Here is a 14,866-nt window from a genome sequence, read left to right on the forward strand (position 1 = left end):
CCACTTATCCTACAGCAGTGTCTAGTGTTCATCATGTGTACTACACTACTTGTCCTATAGCAGTGTCTAGTGTTCATCATGTGTACTACACCACTTATCCTACAGCAGTGTCTAGTGTTCATCATGTGTACTACACTACTTGTCCTATAGCAGTGTCTAGTGTTCATCATGTGTACTACACTACTTGTCCTATAGCAGTGTCTAGTGTTCATCATGTGTACTACACTACTTGTCCTATAGCAGTGTCTAGTGTTCATCATGTGTACTACACCACTTGTCCTATAGCAGTGTCTAGTGTTCATCATGTGTACTACACCACTTGTCCTATAGCAGTGTCTAGTGTTCATCATGTGTACTACACTACTTGTCCTACAGCAGTGTCTAGTGTTCATCATGTGTACTACCCTACTTGTCCTATAGCAGTGTCTAGTGTTCATCATGTGTACTACCCCACTTGTCCTATAGCAGTGTCTGGTGTTCATCATGTGTACTACACTACTTGTCCTATAGAAGTGTCTAGTGTTCATCATGTGTACTACACCACTTGTCTGACAGCAGTGTCTAGTGTTCATCATGTGTACTACACCACTTGTCCTATAGCAGTGTCTAGTGTTCATCATGTGTACTACACTACTTGTCCTATAGCAGTGTCTAGTGTTCATCATGTGTACTACACCACTTGTCCTATAGCAGTGTCTAGTGTTCATCATGTGTACTACACCACTTGTCCTACAGCAGTGTCTAGTGTTCATCATGTGTACTACACTACTTGTCCTATAGCAGTGTCTAGTGTTCATCATGTGTACTACACCACTTGTCCTATAGCAGTGTCTAGTGTTCATCATGTGTACTACACTACTTGTCCTACAGCAGTGTCTAGTGTTCATCATGTGTACTACCCTACTTGTCCTATAGCAGTGTCTAGTGTTCATCATGTGTACTACCCCACTTGTCCTATAGCAGTGTCTATTGTTCATCATGTGTACTACACTACTTGTCCTATAGCAGTGTCTAGTGTTCATCATGTGTACTACACTACTTGTCCTATAGCAGTGTCTAGTGTTCTTCAAGTGTACTACACCAGTGTGAACATCACACTGACCCAAGCATCATTGTCATTCAACTCTTTTATTTTGATGCTTAATGTATTTACAGCTGAATTCAGACAAGCAACATTTCAGAATCGCTGATTTCAGAATCACATGGTTTGGACTATACAGTCTTCAATTACAAATTGTGTGACATGTTTCTACTATTCCTTCCTCTCGTTTGGAGGTGTGTCTCGCATGGCAGTTGAAAGTGATGATGTCATCCTGAACGCAGTCCAGCTGTGCCCATGAGGCCCTGAAGTTAGGACAGGAAGGGCAGAACATGGATGGAAAAGAGTACCATGCATACAGGTAGCCCATAACAGACCATGCATTCACCCAAAAGGCCATGCAGACAGACACATGAACCAGAGCAGAGGAGGCTTGTGGGAGGAGCTATAGGCTTATTGTAATGGCTGGAATGGAATAAATGGAATGTAGTCAAACATGTGGTCTCCATATGTTTGATGCGTTTGATACCGCTCCATCATTCCATTCTACCCATTATAATGAGCCTGTCCTCCCATAGCTCCTCCGACCAGCCTCCTCTGGACCAGAGCCATAGAGGCACTCATCCAAGCCCATTGGCAGGGAGGGTAGAGTGTGGTTGGTGGGGGAGGGGGGGGTCGTTCATGGAGGTCTCTGATTGGTCTCAGACTGCGGGGGGGACAGGATCTTCTTTTTTTCCTGGTTCAGTGGTCGTGTTGAGGGCCACGTCCGGTTTCAGCTCCTTCCCTGGCTCCTTAGTCCTACATGTCAGAGGGCACAGGCAGTCCGACTCATCAATGGAAGTACATGGCATAAAAGCTCATTGATCCTGCTGTATGTCATACTCCCCCTGTTTGCACTGTATTTTGTAGAAGTTTACTCAACCATCCAGCAGAGTGATACACTAAATAACTGCATGGATTTGTTCTTGTTGGGAAACATCCCAATGGTAGGTCTATGTGTAAATGAACCAAATGACAACAATGGATAAAGGTAGGGGGAAGACTGACTTACAGACAGACAGACAGACAGACAGACAGACAGACTGACTGACTGACTGACTGACTGACTGACAAAGACAGACTGACTGACTGACAAAGACAGACTGACTGACAGACAGACTGAAAGACAGACTAAAAATAAAATGAAGAAAAGTCAACAAATGAAATAAAGCCATAATCTATTATAATAATAATTCATAGGCTTCAAAGTACAGTAAAAGTCCAAGTCAACAACAAGCGAGGAGTAATGCTTGGTGAATGTTTTGGAGGGAATGATGGAGTGAACGGATCAATGACTCAATAGAGGAGTGTGACGTAGAAACCCACTGGGCACAGACAACAATTCAACGTCGATTCGTGGAATCGACGTGGAAACAACATTGCTTCAACCAGTGTGTGCCCAGTGGGAAGTTACAGCATTAAAAAGCTATTGAGAGGGATAAAATGTGCTATATTAGTACAACACTGGATTTAAAGACACAACAATCTACTTTAAAAAAATGAGTTGTGAAATTTCCTAGAATAACAGGATTACAGGAATGGATTAGGATTCTTTAGGATAACACGTGATGTTGGAATTTCTAGAGTCCCAGTCCAAAAAACAACTCCTAGACCACCTTGGTGTTTGCAGATCTTAAGGAATTAGATTGGTAAGTAAAATGGCTAAAAGTAAAACGAGCTCAATTGAGCCCGATTTTAACGACACATCTACGCACTTTCTTCAGATCTGGAGGCTACACACCAACGTTTAGGGGTGCTAGGAGTTATCTCTAGCCAGGGACAGAAGGCAGATGATGGGGAGTAGAATCAGGGATTTGGGTTAAAGGGGTGAAGATCAAAGGTCATAATCTGATTGGTGACCTGGGCACGGGGGCGGGCCGGATGCTCGGCAGGACGTCCCAGCTAGAGGTGGAGCTGTTGTGATGAAAACACAGTGTCATGTGACAAGGAAACACAAACGATCACATCACAGACAGACACAATCATGTTAAAAGGGCAACAATCATGCCCCGAACCGACCCTTTATCATTTTCCTCTGCACGTTTTCTAGATGTGAAATAATGAGCTAGTTATTGACAGTATGGTGTGGGCTGGGTGAACCTTTTGCCATATTCCTTACACCTAGCCAATCATCTCAGCTCTTTAGTCTCATTCCTAACCATGTGTCTTTAGCATTAAGCCTGGCAAGCGAGGCTGTTGGTTCTAAATCTAAAGTGCATAATGTAGGGACAAAGGGTCGATGAAGAAGTGGGCAATTATCACACAGTCAGAGCAACAATCAGATGGTAGAGGATGAAGTTGCCCCTGATCACTGATCTAAGGTCAGTTTTTTGTTTTTACCTCATGGTTACGGTTAGGATTGGAGTAACAACCCGATCCTAGATATGAGCACATAGGCCAGGGAATCTACCAGTCACTGGTGTTTAACATAGTAATGTTATTTTTTATCAGGGTTGGAATTACACATTGACTCTAGGAGGTACACTGATGGGGGTGCCCACGTTGATGTTTGTTTTTTTTACAATTCAAGGGGTGCCAAAACACTTTTGGGGGAGAAACTTTTAGTAAAGGCGTGGCTAGCATCTCCAGACATCCCTGTAATTAGAACCCTGTCACAGAGAACACTGGCAGTAGTATTCATTTGGTTTATGAACATGTAGTATTGGGCATGGAAGCAGTAGGTATCAGGTATTATGGAGGATTCCACCTGTTTACCAAGACCCTTTCATTATGCAGGTGTTTGAAAAATCTGCCAAGAGAAATGTGAAGATTGAGACACCAAGAACAAAAAGAAACTCAGAACATTTTGGATCAAAGCATACCACAGTTTCATATGATAAACACAGGTAACCAGGTAACCAGCACAACAAAAATCTGGTTGACCATACTGTTTTCTACTTCAGATAACACTGTAGTTGTCACGCCCTGGCCATAGAGATGCTTTTATTCTCTATTTTGGTTAGGCCAAGGTGTGACTAGGGTGGGCATTCTAGTTTCTTTATTTCTATGTTTTCTATATCTTTGTGTTTGACCGGGTGTGGTTCTCAATCAGAGGCAGCTGTCTATCGTTGTCTCTGATTGAGAATCATACTTAGGTGACCTTTTCCCCACCTGGGTTTGTGGGTAGTTATTTCCTGTTTTGTGTTTCTGCACCCTGACAGAACTGTTCTTTGTCGTTTTGCTCTTTGTTATTTTGTTCAAGTGTTTTTTGAAAATAAATCATGAACACTTACCACGCTGTGCTTTGGTCCACTCCCTCTTCTTTTAATGGCCGTAACAGAACTACCCACCACCAACGGACCAAGCAGTGTGGTAAGGATGAACAGCGGGTAATGGACTCCTGGACATGGGAGGAAATCCTGGACGGGAAAGGACCCTGGAGGCAGGCTGGGGAGTATCGCCGTCCACGGGAGGAACTGGAAGCAGCGAAAGATGAGAGGCAGCGTTATGAGGGAACACGGCTGGCAAGGAAGCCCGAGAGGCAGCCCCAAAAACATCTTTGGGGGGAGCACACAGGGAGTGTGGCAGAGTCAGGTTGGAGACCTGAGCCAACTCCCTGGGCTTACTGTGGCGGGCGTCGTACTGGTCAGGCACTGTGTTATGCGGTGGAGCGCACGGTGTCTCCAGTACGCATTCTTAGCCCGGTGCGCTACATCCCAGCTCCCCGCATCTGCCGGGCTAGGGTGAGCATCCAGCCAGGAAGGATTGTGCCAGTCCTGCTCTCCAGACCTCCAGTACGTCTCTACGGCCCAGGATATCCTGTGCCGGCTCTGCCCACTGTGTCTCCAGTGCGTCTGCACAGCCCAGTGCGTCCTGTGCCTGCGCCCGTCCTGTGCCTGCGCCCCGCACATGCCGGGCCAAAGTCACCATCCAGCCAGGACGGGTTGTGCAGGCTCTTAGCTCAAGACCTCCAGTGCGCCTCCACGGCCCAGTGTATCCGGTGCCTCTGCCAAGGACAGGACTTCCTGTATGTCTCTCCAGCCTGGTGAGGCCTGCGCCCAGAACTAATCCTCTTGCATGTCTCCCCAGCCTGGTGAGCCCTGTAGCAGCTCCACGTACCAGACTGCCCATACGTCTCCTCCCTCCAGTGATGATCCATGGCAAGAAGCCTCCAGTGATGATCCATGGCACGAAGCCTCCAGTGATGATCCATGGCAAGAAGCCTCCAGTGATGATCCATGGCAAGAAGCCTCCAGTGATGATCCATGGCACGAAGCCTCCAGTGATGATCCATGGCAAGAAGCCTCCAGTGATGATCCATGGCACGAAGCCTCCAGTGATGATCCATGGCACGAAGCCTCCAGTGATGATCCATGGCAAGAAGCCTCCAGTGATGATCCATGGCACGAAGCCTCCAGTGATGATCCATGGCAAGAAGCCTCCAGTGATGATCCATGGCACGAAGCCTCCAGTGATGATCCATGGCAGGAAGCCTCCAGTGTGGAGACAGGGCACAAAACCTCCAATGATGGCCTCCAATCCGGAGCCTCCAGCGACGGTCTCCAGTCCGGGGCCTCCAGCAACGAGGGTGCCCAGTCCGGGGCCCGCTGCAAACGAGGGTGCCCAGTCCGGGGCCCGCAGCAAACGAGGGTGCCCAGTCCGGGGCCCGCAGCAATGAGGGTGCCCAGTCCGGGGCCCACTACGAGGGTGCCCAGTCCGGGGTCGGCAGCGAGGGTCCCCGCACCAGAGGCGCCACCAAGGTGGGGGGAGCCAGAGGCAGAGGGGGGTCTAGGTCCCGCACCAGAGCCGCCGCCGTAAAGGAAGCCCACCCGGACCCTCCCCTTTAGAGTCAGGTTTTGCGGCCGGAGTCCGCACCTTTGGGGGGGGGTAGTGTCACGCCCTGGCCATAGAGATGCTTTTATTCCCTATTTTGGTTAGGCCAAGGTATGACTAGGGTGGGCATTCTAGTTTCCTTATTTCTATGTTTTCTAGTTCTTTGTGTTTGGCCGGGTGTGGTTCTCAATCAGAGGCAGCTGTCTATCGTTGTCTCTGATTGAGAATCATACTTAGGTGACCTTTTCCCCACCTGGGTTTGTGGGTAGTTTTTTTTTGTTTTGTGTTTCTGCACCTGGCAGAACTGTTCGTTATCGTTTTGCTCTTTGTTATTTTGTTCATGATTTATTTTCAAAAAAACACTTGAACACTTACCACCCTGTGCTTTGGTCTGCTCCCTCTTCTTTTAACGGCCGTAACAGTAGTTGGTTTAATCAAAAACAGAATAGCCCTCAGGCAGACTAGTAAGCTAAGAAACCCCATTTCACAGCTCAGTGCCTTACCGTATAGTCTTCACTATGAAGCGGATGATGACAGCCACACCAACACAGCCACACAGAGCTCCTATTACTATCGCTGTGATCTCTCCTGAGACAGACAGAGAAATATTCCAACTAGTACATCAAACATGACCAGAGGCCTACTCTAATAATGAATGAGCTTTGAAGGTCCACCTCTTACCGGCAGTGTACACCTTCACTGATTCTGCAAGTGGGAAAAGGAATATGTTATTTAGAGCATTGTCTTATTACCTGTACGTCTGTCATAAGGCCGACATAATAACAGGCTTGACATGATCGTGATGTCATGACAGAGGGTTCATGTAAAAATACTGCTACTTTGTTTATGCAGTCGATAATTCAGTTGGAATTCATGTTCAATCAAATCTAGTAGAACTACAGGGAAATGATCATATGTCTACAGTGTGTTCTGTAGCCTTTGGAATGAGTGTTGTCTACCAGTAGAACTACAGGGAAATGATCATACGTCTACAGTGTGTTCTGTAGTCTTTGGAATGAGTGTTGTCTACCAGTAGAACTACAGGGAAATGATCATACGTCTACAGTGTGTTCTGTAGTCTTTGGAATGAGTGTTGTCTACCAGTAGAACTACAGGGAAATGATCATACGTCTACAGTGTGTTCTGTAGTCTTTGGAATGAGTGTTGTCTACCAGTAGAACTACAGGGAAATGATCATACGTCTACAGTGTGTTCTGTAGTCTTTGGAATGAGTGTTGTCTACCAGTAGAACTACAGGGAAATGATCATACGTCTACAGTGTGTTCTGTAGTCTTTGGAATGAGTGTTGTCTACCAGTAGAACCACAGGGAAATGATCATACGTCTACAGTGTGTTCTGTAGTCTTTGGAATGAGTGTTGTCTACCAGTAGAACTACAGGTAAATGATCATACGTCTAGAGTGTGTTCTGTAGTCTTTGGAATGAGTGTTGTCTACCAGTAGAACTACAGGGAGATGATCATACGTCTACTGTGTGTTCTGTAGTCTTTGGAATGAGTGTTGTCTACCAGTAGAACTACAGGTAAATGATCATACGTCTACTGTGTGTTCTGTAGTCTTTGGAATGAGTGTTGTCTACCAGTAGAACTACAGGGAAATGATCATACGTCTACAGTGTGTTCTGTAGTCTTTGGAATGAGTGTTGTCTACCAGTAGAACTACAGGTAAATGATCATACGTCTACTGTGTGTTCTGTAGTCTTTGGAATGAGTGTTGTCTACCAGTAGAACTACAGGTAAATGATCATACGTCTACAGTGTGTTCTGTAGTCTTTGGAATGAGTGTTGTCTACCAGTAGAACTACAGGGAAATGATCATACGTCTACAGTGTGTTCTGTAGTCTTTGGAATGAGTGTTGTCTACCAGTAGAACTACAGGTAAATGATCATACGTCTACTGTGTGTTCTGTAGTCTTTGGAATGAGTGTTGTCTACCAGTAGAACTACAGGTAAATGATCATACGTCTACAGTGTGTTCTGTAGTCTTTGGAATGAGTGTTGTCTACCAGTAGAACTACAGGGAAATGATCATACGTCTACAGTGTGTTCTGTAGTCTTTGGAATGAGTGTTGTCTACCAGTAGAACCACAGGGAAATGATCATATGTCTACAGTGTGTTCTGTAGCCTTTGGAATGAGTGTTGTCCACGGGAGGCAGGTGGTACCTTAATTGGGGAGGATGGGCGGAATGGAATGATATTAAACACACCATTACATTCACTCCACCCCAGCCATTATTATGAGCCGTCCTCCTCTCACCAGCCTCCTATTGTGTTGTCATAGGCCACCCTATCAGTTTTTCACAAATTCTTTCTCCTTTGTCTGTGTTCCGCTCTCTCTCTCTTGCTCTCCCTTTCTCCTTTTCTCACTCTCCCTTTCTCTCTATCTCTCTCTCCCTTTCTTTCTTTCTTTCTTTCTTTCTCTCTCACTCTCCCTATCTCTCCATTTCTCCCTTTCTTTCTGTCTCTCTCTTCCTCTCTCTCTCTCTCTCTCTCTCTCAGTTCCTCTCTCTCAACCTCTCTTGTCATGTGAAAACAACAGTATCAGTGTTTAGAGAAGAGATGTTGCAAAAACGAATCAGCCATCTTGTAAACAGAGCTCCCCCTCATTTACAGCTCCTCTTTCTCTTCCCCACTACCCCTCTCTCTCTATCTCTCTCTTTCTCTCTATCACTCCCTCAAACCCCCCCCCTCTCTCTTTTCCCCTGTCTCGTCCCCTCTATCCCCGTCTCTATCTCTTTCACAGTCAGTAACCCTTGACATTCCCACAGTTCTCACCACATTCCTCTCTTTAGTGATTAACGCTAGCCTTCCTCCACATGTCCACCCCGAGAGCCCCTCACCGTGTCCACTAATACTGTTTGGTGAAATGTCATTAGTGGTCACTGTACGAGGCTAGCCCACCCCATGCCCTTCCTGCTGATGCTGCTGTTAGGTACAAGGCTAGCCCACCCCATGCCCTTCCTGCTGGTGCTGCTGTTAGGTACGAGGCTAGCCCACCCCATGCCCTTCCTGCTGGTGCTGCTGTTAGGTACGAGGCTAGCCCGCCCCATGCCCTTCCTGCTGATGCTGCTGTTAGCTACGAGGCTAGCCCGCTCCATGCCCTTCCTACTGGTGCTGCTGTTAGGTACGAGGCTAGCCTGCCCCATGCCCTTCCTGCTGGTGCTGCTGTTAGGTACGAGGCTAGCCCGCCCCATGCCCTTCCTGCTGATGCTGCTGTTAGGTACGAGGCTAGCCCGCCCCATGCCCTTCCTGCTGATGCTGCTGTTAGATACGAGGCTAGCCCGCCCCATGCCCTTCCTGCTGATGCTGCTGTTAGATACGAGGCTAGCCCGCCCCATGCCCTTCCTGCTGGTGCTGCAGTTAGGTACAAGGCTAGCCCGCCCCATGCCCTTCCTGCTGATGCTGCTGTTAGGTACGAGGCTAGCCCGCCCAATGCCCTTCCTGCTGGTGCTGCTGTTAGGTACAAGGCTAGCCCAACCCATGCCCTTCCTGCTGGTGCTGCTGTTAGGTACAAGGCTAGCCCGCCCCATGCCCTTCCTGCTGGTGCTGCTGTTAGGTACAAGGCTAGCCCGCCCCATGCCCTTCCTGCTGGTGCTGCTGTTAGGTACAAGGCTAGCCCACCCCATGCCCTTCCTGCTGGTGCTGCTGTTAGGTACAAGGCTAGCCCGCCCCATGCCCTTCCTGCTGGTGCTGCTGTTAGGTACAAGGCTAGCCCGCCCCATGCCCTTCCTGCTGGTGCTGCTGTTAGATACGAGGCTAGCCCGCCCCATGCCCTTCCTGCTGGTGCTGCAGTTAGGTACAAGGCTAGCCCGCCCCATGCCCTTCCTGCTGATGCTGCTGTTAGGTACGAGGCTAGCCCGCCCAATGCCCTTCCTGCTGGTGCTGCTGTTAGGTACAAGACTAGCCCGCCCCATGCCCTTCCTGCTGGTGCTGCTGTTAGGTACAAGGCTAGCCCGCCCCATGCCCTTCCTGCTGGTGCTGCTGTTAGGTACAAGGCTAGCCCGCCCCATGCCCTTCCTGCTGATGCTGCTGTTAAGTACAAGGCTACACCGCTCCATGCCCTTCCTGCTGGTGCTGCTGTTAGGTATGAGGCTAGCCCGCCCCATGCCCTTCCTGCTGATGCTGCTGTTAGGTACGAGGCTAGCCCGACCCATGCCCTTCCTGTTGATGCTGCTGTTAGGTACGAGGCTAGCCCGCCCCATGCCCTTCCTGCTGATGCTGCTGTTAGGTACGAGGCTAGCCCGCCCCATGCCCTTCCTGCTGGTGCTGCTGTTAGGTACGAGGCTAGCCCGCCCCATGCCCTTCTTGCTGATGCTGCTGTTAGGTACGAGGCTAGCCGGCCCCATGCCCTTCCTGCTGATGCTGCTGTTAGGTACAAGGCTAGCCCGCCCCATGCCCTTCCTGCTGATGCTGCTGTTTGGTACGAGGCTAGCCCGCCCCATGCCCTTCCTGCTGATGCTGCTGTTAGGTACGAGGCTAGCCTGCCCCATGCCCTTCCTGCTGGTGCTGCTGTTAAGTACAAGGCTAGCCCGCCCCATGCCCTTCCTGCTGATGCTGCTGTTTGGTACGAGGCTAGCCCGCCCCATGCCCTTCCTGCTGATGCTGCTGTTAGGTACGAGGCTAGCCTGCCCCATGCCCTTCCTGCTGGTGCTGCTGTTAAGTACAAGGCTAGCCCGCCCCATGCCCTTCTTGCTGATGCTGCTGTTAGGTACGAGGCTAGCCCGCCCCATGCCCTTCCTGCTGGTGCTGCTGTTAGGTACGAGGCTAGCCCACCCCATGCCCTTCCTGCTGGTGCTGCTGTTAGGTACAAGGCTAGCCCGCCCCATGCCCTTCCTGCTGATGTTGCTGTTAGGTACGAGGCTAGCCCGCCCCATGCCCTTCCTGCTGGTGCTGCTGTTAGGTACGAGGCTAGCCCGCCCCATGCCCTTCCTGCTGGTGCTGCTGTTAGGTACGAGGCTAGCCCGCCCCATGCCCTTCCTGCTGATGCTGCTGTTAGGTACGAGGCTAGCCCACCCCATGCCCTTCCTGCTGATGCTGCTGTTAGCTACGAGGCTGTTGGTTGTGTTAGAGAACAATCCCCCCCCCCCGACCTAATGGGAAGGATGAGAGGATGGTCCGGTCGTTAAGTGGTTGGGGTGTACGGTAGTTGTCCTGCATGACGACGCGGTCAGCGTCCTCCTTACTGGCATACAGCACTGTCTCCAGCTTCATCAGCTGAGGGAAAGGGAGGACAGAGAGGAAGAGAAGAGGAAAGAGAGAAGTAAAGAGGGGAGGAAGAGAGGAAATATGGTGAAGAGGAGGAAGGGAGGACATAGTGATGCTTTGTATTCAAGCATAAGTTTATCACCATTCCACACACACACACACACCTTCCCTTACCTGTGTGTGTGAGATTTTGACGGTCTCTGTGAAGAGGGTCCAGAGGACACTCTGGAAGCAGGGAGGAGTGGTGAGAGAGCCATTGTATCGGTAGTACCGCCCCAGGTCAGAGGGCAGGAGGGACTGGACATCAAAGGCTGGGATGGACACACTCTGACCTGACCACAGAGGGAGGAATGGAGGGGTGGATGGACAGATGAAAGTTAGAGGATATGTACAGGGTTTGACTCCTGGTGACACGTAGTGGTGCTGTTTGGCACTTGCATAAGAAATCAGAGAATCCCCATAAACTACTGTAGTCGTGGTAACATTGCTAGAAGGTAGCTGTAGTAATAATGCTGATTGGCTAAGGTGTACTTTGATTAAGCCACCTGGGGCGGCAGGTAGCCTAGTGGTTAGAGTGTTGGACTAATAACCAAAAATTTGCAAGATCCAATCCCCGAGCTGACAAGGTAAAAGTCTGTTGTTCTGCCCCTGAACAAGGCAGTTAACCCACTGTTCCTAGGCTGTCATTGAAAATAAGAATTTGTTCTTATTGACTTGCCTAGTTAAATAAAGGTAAATAATCATTACCTGCATGTCTGATGCGACCCAGGTAGTTGAGAATGTTCCAAAAGGCCTGGTTAGCCTCCTCACCTGTCTGACAGATCACACATCTTCCCTTTAGGTCAAGTGTGCAGGCTTTACTATACATTCACAAAGCCTTTCTTATTAATCTGGTGATGTGTACATTTTACAACTGAAGAAATAAAACGTAAATAAAGGGAATTTGTAACCTATTGTAAAAATACAAATCTTTTGAAGTATGTAATGTATCCAGTGGTTGATGTGATTGTCAGTTAGTTATGATGTAACAGTCCTACCTCTATGAGGACTCCCAGGACTGCCAGTCCATCCTGCTGGGTCATAGCCACTGACATGTTAGGGTACAGCTCTGAGTTGTAGTGCACCACATGCAGCTACACAGAGAGGGAACATGGTTAGTGTGTGTGTGTGTGTGTGTGTGTGTGTGTGTGTGTGTGTGTGTGTGTGTGTGTGTGTGTGTGTGTGTGTGTGTGTGTGTGTGTGTGTGTGTGTGTGTGTGTGTGTGTGTGTGTGTGTGTGTGTTTACATAGCGTTCCGATGGGAGAAAAAGAGAGTGTGTGAGGGAGAGGGAATGAGAGAGGGAGGGGGGATATGCTGGCTCATTGAAACTCTTTGAGAGGGAGGGAGTAAGGGAGGGTGGAGAGATAAACACTAATTGTCTGTCTTTACGTAATAGTGTGTAACCAGAGCATGGAGCTTCTCCTTCATGTTTTCAAACTCTCACAAACTCTCACAAGCTCTCTCTAACTCTCTCTCCCTTTCTTTTATTTGACATGCTTACTAATCCTGAAGTCTTTACAACAATTTCAATCAGATTTAATTCCACTCCCAAATTAATTAACATCATTCAAACACTTGTTTTCCAATAACCTTTCTTTTCAAGTTTGTTTTCTCCTACTATGACTAGTGTTAACCAGATGAGCTAAGAGTCCAGATTGCTGTTTAGTGTTTCTGTATAATATTTAATGGGATTATAGTATGGTTTCTCAACTGAACAAACACACACACAGTCCCCTCAACAAACACACACACAGTCCCTCACCTCTGCAGCGGAGCTCTGACCATTGATGGTGTGTTCGCTGCCCCCGGCCTCCGGGGCTCCATTGCCCCAGTGCAGGTGCATCTGGACGGCAGTGAACTGCCAGGGCAGCCCCCCTAAACCCATCCAGCCTGGGAGAGGAACCACCACTGTGATGGAGAGAAAGCATGGTTGCTGTAGTTACCTGTATGCATGTTGTTAGTGATGGAGTCAGAATGGTTGCTGTAGTTACCTGTATGTATGTTGTTAGTGATGGAGTCAGCATGGTTGCTGTAGTTACCTGTATGTATGTTGTTAGTGATGGAGTCAGCATGGTTGCTGTAGTTACCTGTCTGTTGTTAGTGATGGAGTCAGCATGGTTGCTGTAGTTACCTGTATGTATGTTGTTAGTGATGGAGTCAGCATGGTTGCTGTAGTTAACTGTCTGTTGTTAGTGATGGAGTCAGCATGGTTGCTGTAGTTACCTGTATGTATGTTGTTAGTGATGGAGTCAGAATGGTTGCTGTAGTTACCTGTATGTATGTTGTTAGTGATGGAGTCAGCATGGTTGCTGCATTTACCTGTATGTATGTTGTTAGTGATGGAGTCAGCATGGTTGCTGTAGTTACCTGTATGTATGTTGTTAGTGATGGAGTCAGCATGGTTGCTGTAGTTACCTGTCTGTTGTTAGTGATGGAGTCAGCATGGTTGCTGTAGTTACCTGTATGTATGTTGTTAGTGATGGAGTCAGCATGGTTGCTGTAGTTAACTGTCTGTTGTTAGTGATGGAGACAGCATGGTTGCTGTAGTTACCTGTATGTATGTTAGTGATGGAGTCAGCATGGTTGCTGTAGTTACCTGTATGTATGTTGTTCGTGATGGAGTCGGCATGGTTGCTGTAGTTACCTGTATGTATGTTGTTAGTGATGGAGTCAGCATGGTTGCTGTAGTTACCTGTATATATGTTGTTAGTGATGGAGTCAGCATGGTTGCTGTAGTTACCTGTATGTTGTTAGTGATGGAGTCAGCATGGTTGCTGTAGTTACCTGTATGTATGTTGTTAGTGATGGAGTCAGCATTTTTGCTGTAGTTACCTGTATGTTGTTAGTGATTTGAGTCAGCATGGTTGCTGTAGATACCTGTATGTATGTTGTTCGTGATGGAGTCGGCATGGTTGCTGTAGTTACCTGTATGTATGTTGTTAGTGATGGAGTCAGCATGGTTGCTGTAGTTACCTGTATGTTAGTTGTTAGTGATGGAGTCAGAATGGTTGCTGTAGTTACCTGTATGTATGTTGTTAGTGATGGAGTCAGCATGGTTGCTGTAGTTACCTGTATGTTAGTTGTTAGTGATGGAGTCAGCATGTTTGCTGTAGTTACCTGTATGTATGTTGTTAGAGATGGAGTCAGCATGGTTGCTGTAGTTACCTGTATATATGTTGTTAGTGATGGAGTCAGCATGGTTGCTGTAGTTCCATGTATGTATGTTGTTAGTGATGGAGTCAGCATGGTTGCTGTAGTTACCTGTATGTTGTTAGTGATGGAGTCAGCATGGTTGCTGTAGATACCTGTATGTATGTTTTTTGTGATGGAGTCAGCATGGTTGCTGTAGTTACCTGTATGTATGTTGTTAGTGATGGAGTCAGCATGGTTGCTGTAGTTACCTGTATGTTAGTTGTTAGTGATGGAGTCAGCATGGTTGCTGTAGTTACCTGTATGTTGTTTGTGATGGAGTCCGCATGGTTGCTGTAGTTACCTGTATGTTAGTTGTTAGTGATGGAGTCAGCATGGTTGCTGTAGTTACCTGTATGTATGTTGTTAGTGATGGAGTCAGCATGGTTGCTGTAGTTACCTGTATGTTAGTTGTTAATGATGGAGTCAGAATGGTTGCTGTAGTTACATGTATGTATGTTGTTAGTGATGGAATTAGCATGGTTGCTGTAGTTACCTGTATGCTAGTTGTTAGTGATGGAGTCAGCATTTTTGCTGTAGTTACCTGTATGTTGTTAGTGATG

At 47.8% G+C, this 14,866-nt stretch overlaps 1 protein-coding gene across 1 annotated transcript in view; it reads right to left on the minus strand.

Moving 5' to 3' along the window:
* Positions 1-1,112: 1,112 nt before the first annotated feature.
* LOC135520680 (carbonic anhydrase 14-like) overlaps positions 1,113-14,866 on the minus strand; it is a 31,462-nt gene continuing 17,708 nt past the window's right edge. The window contains exons 4-12 of the mRNA XM_064946413.1: positions 12,877-13,022; positions 12,113-12,208; positions 11,823-11,889; positions 11,250-11,407; positions 10,961-11,084; positions 6,533-6,556; positions 6,355-6,439; positions 2,939-2,992; positions 1,113-1,837 (exon numbers count right to left, since the gene is read on the minus strand). Of these exons, the coding sequence (XP_064802485.1) occupies positions 1,741-1,837; positions 2,939-2,992; positions 6,355-6,439; positions 6,533-6,556; positions 10,961-11,084; positions 11,250-11,407; positions 11,823-11,889; positions 12,113-12,208; positions 12,877-13,022 (851 nt within the window). The 3' untranslated portion in view covers positions 1,113-1,740. The remainder of the gene's footprint in view (positions 1,838-2,938; positions 2,993-6,354; positions 6,440-6,532; positions 6,557-10,960; positions 11,085-11,249; positions 11,408-11,822; positions 11,890-12,112; positions 12,209-12,876; positions 13,023-14,866) is intronic.

This window comes from Oncorhynchus masou, chromosome 29 (assembly GCF_036934945.1).
Source record: "Oncorhynchus masou masou isolate Uvic2021 chromosome 29, UVic_Omas_1.1, whole genome shotgun sequence".
NCBI classification, from domain to species: Eukaryota; Metazoa; Chordata; class Actinopteri; order Salmoniformes; family Salmonidae; genus Oncorhynchus; species Oncorhynchus masou.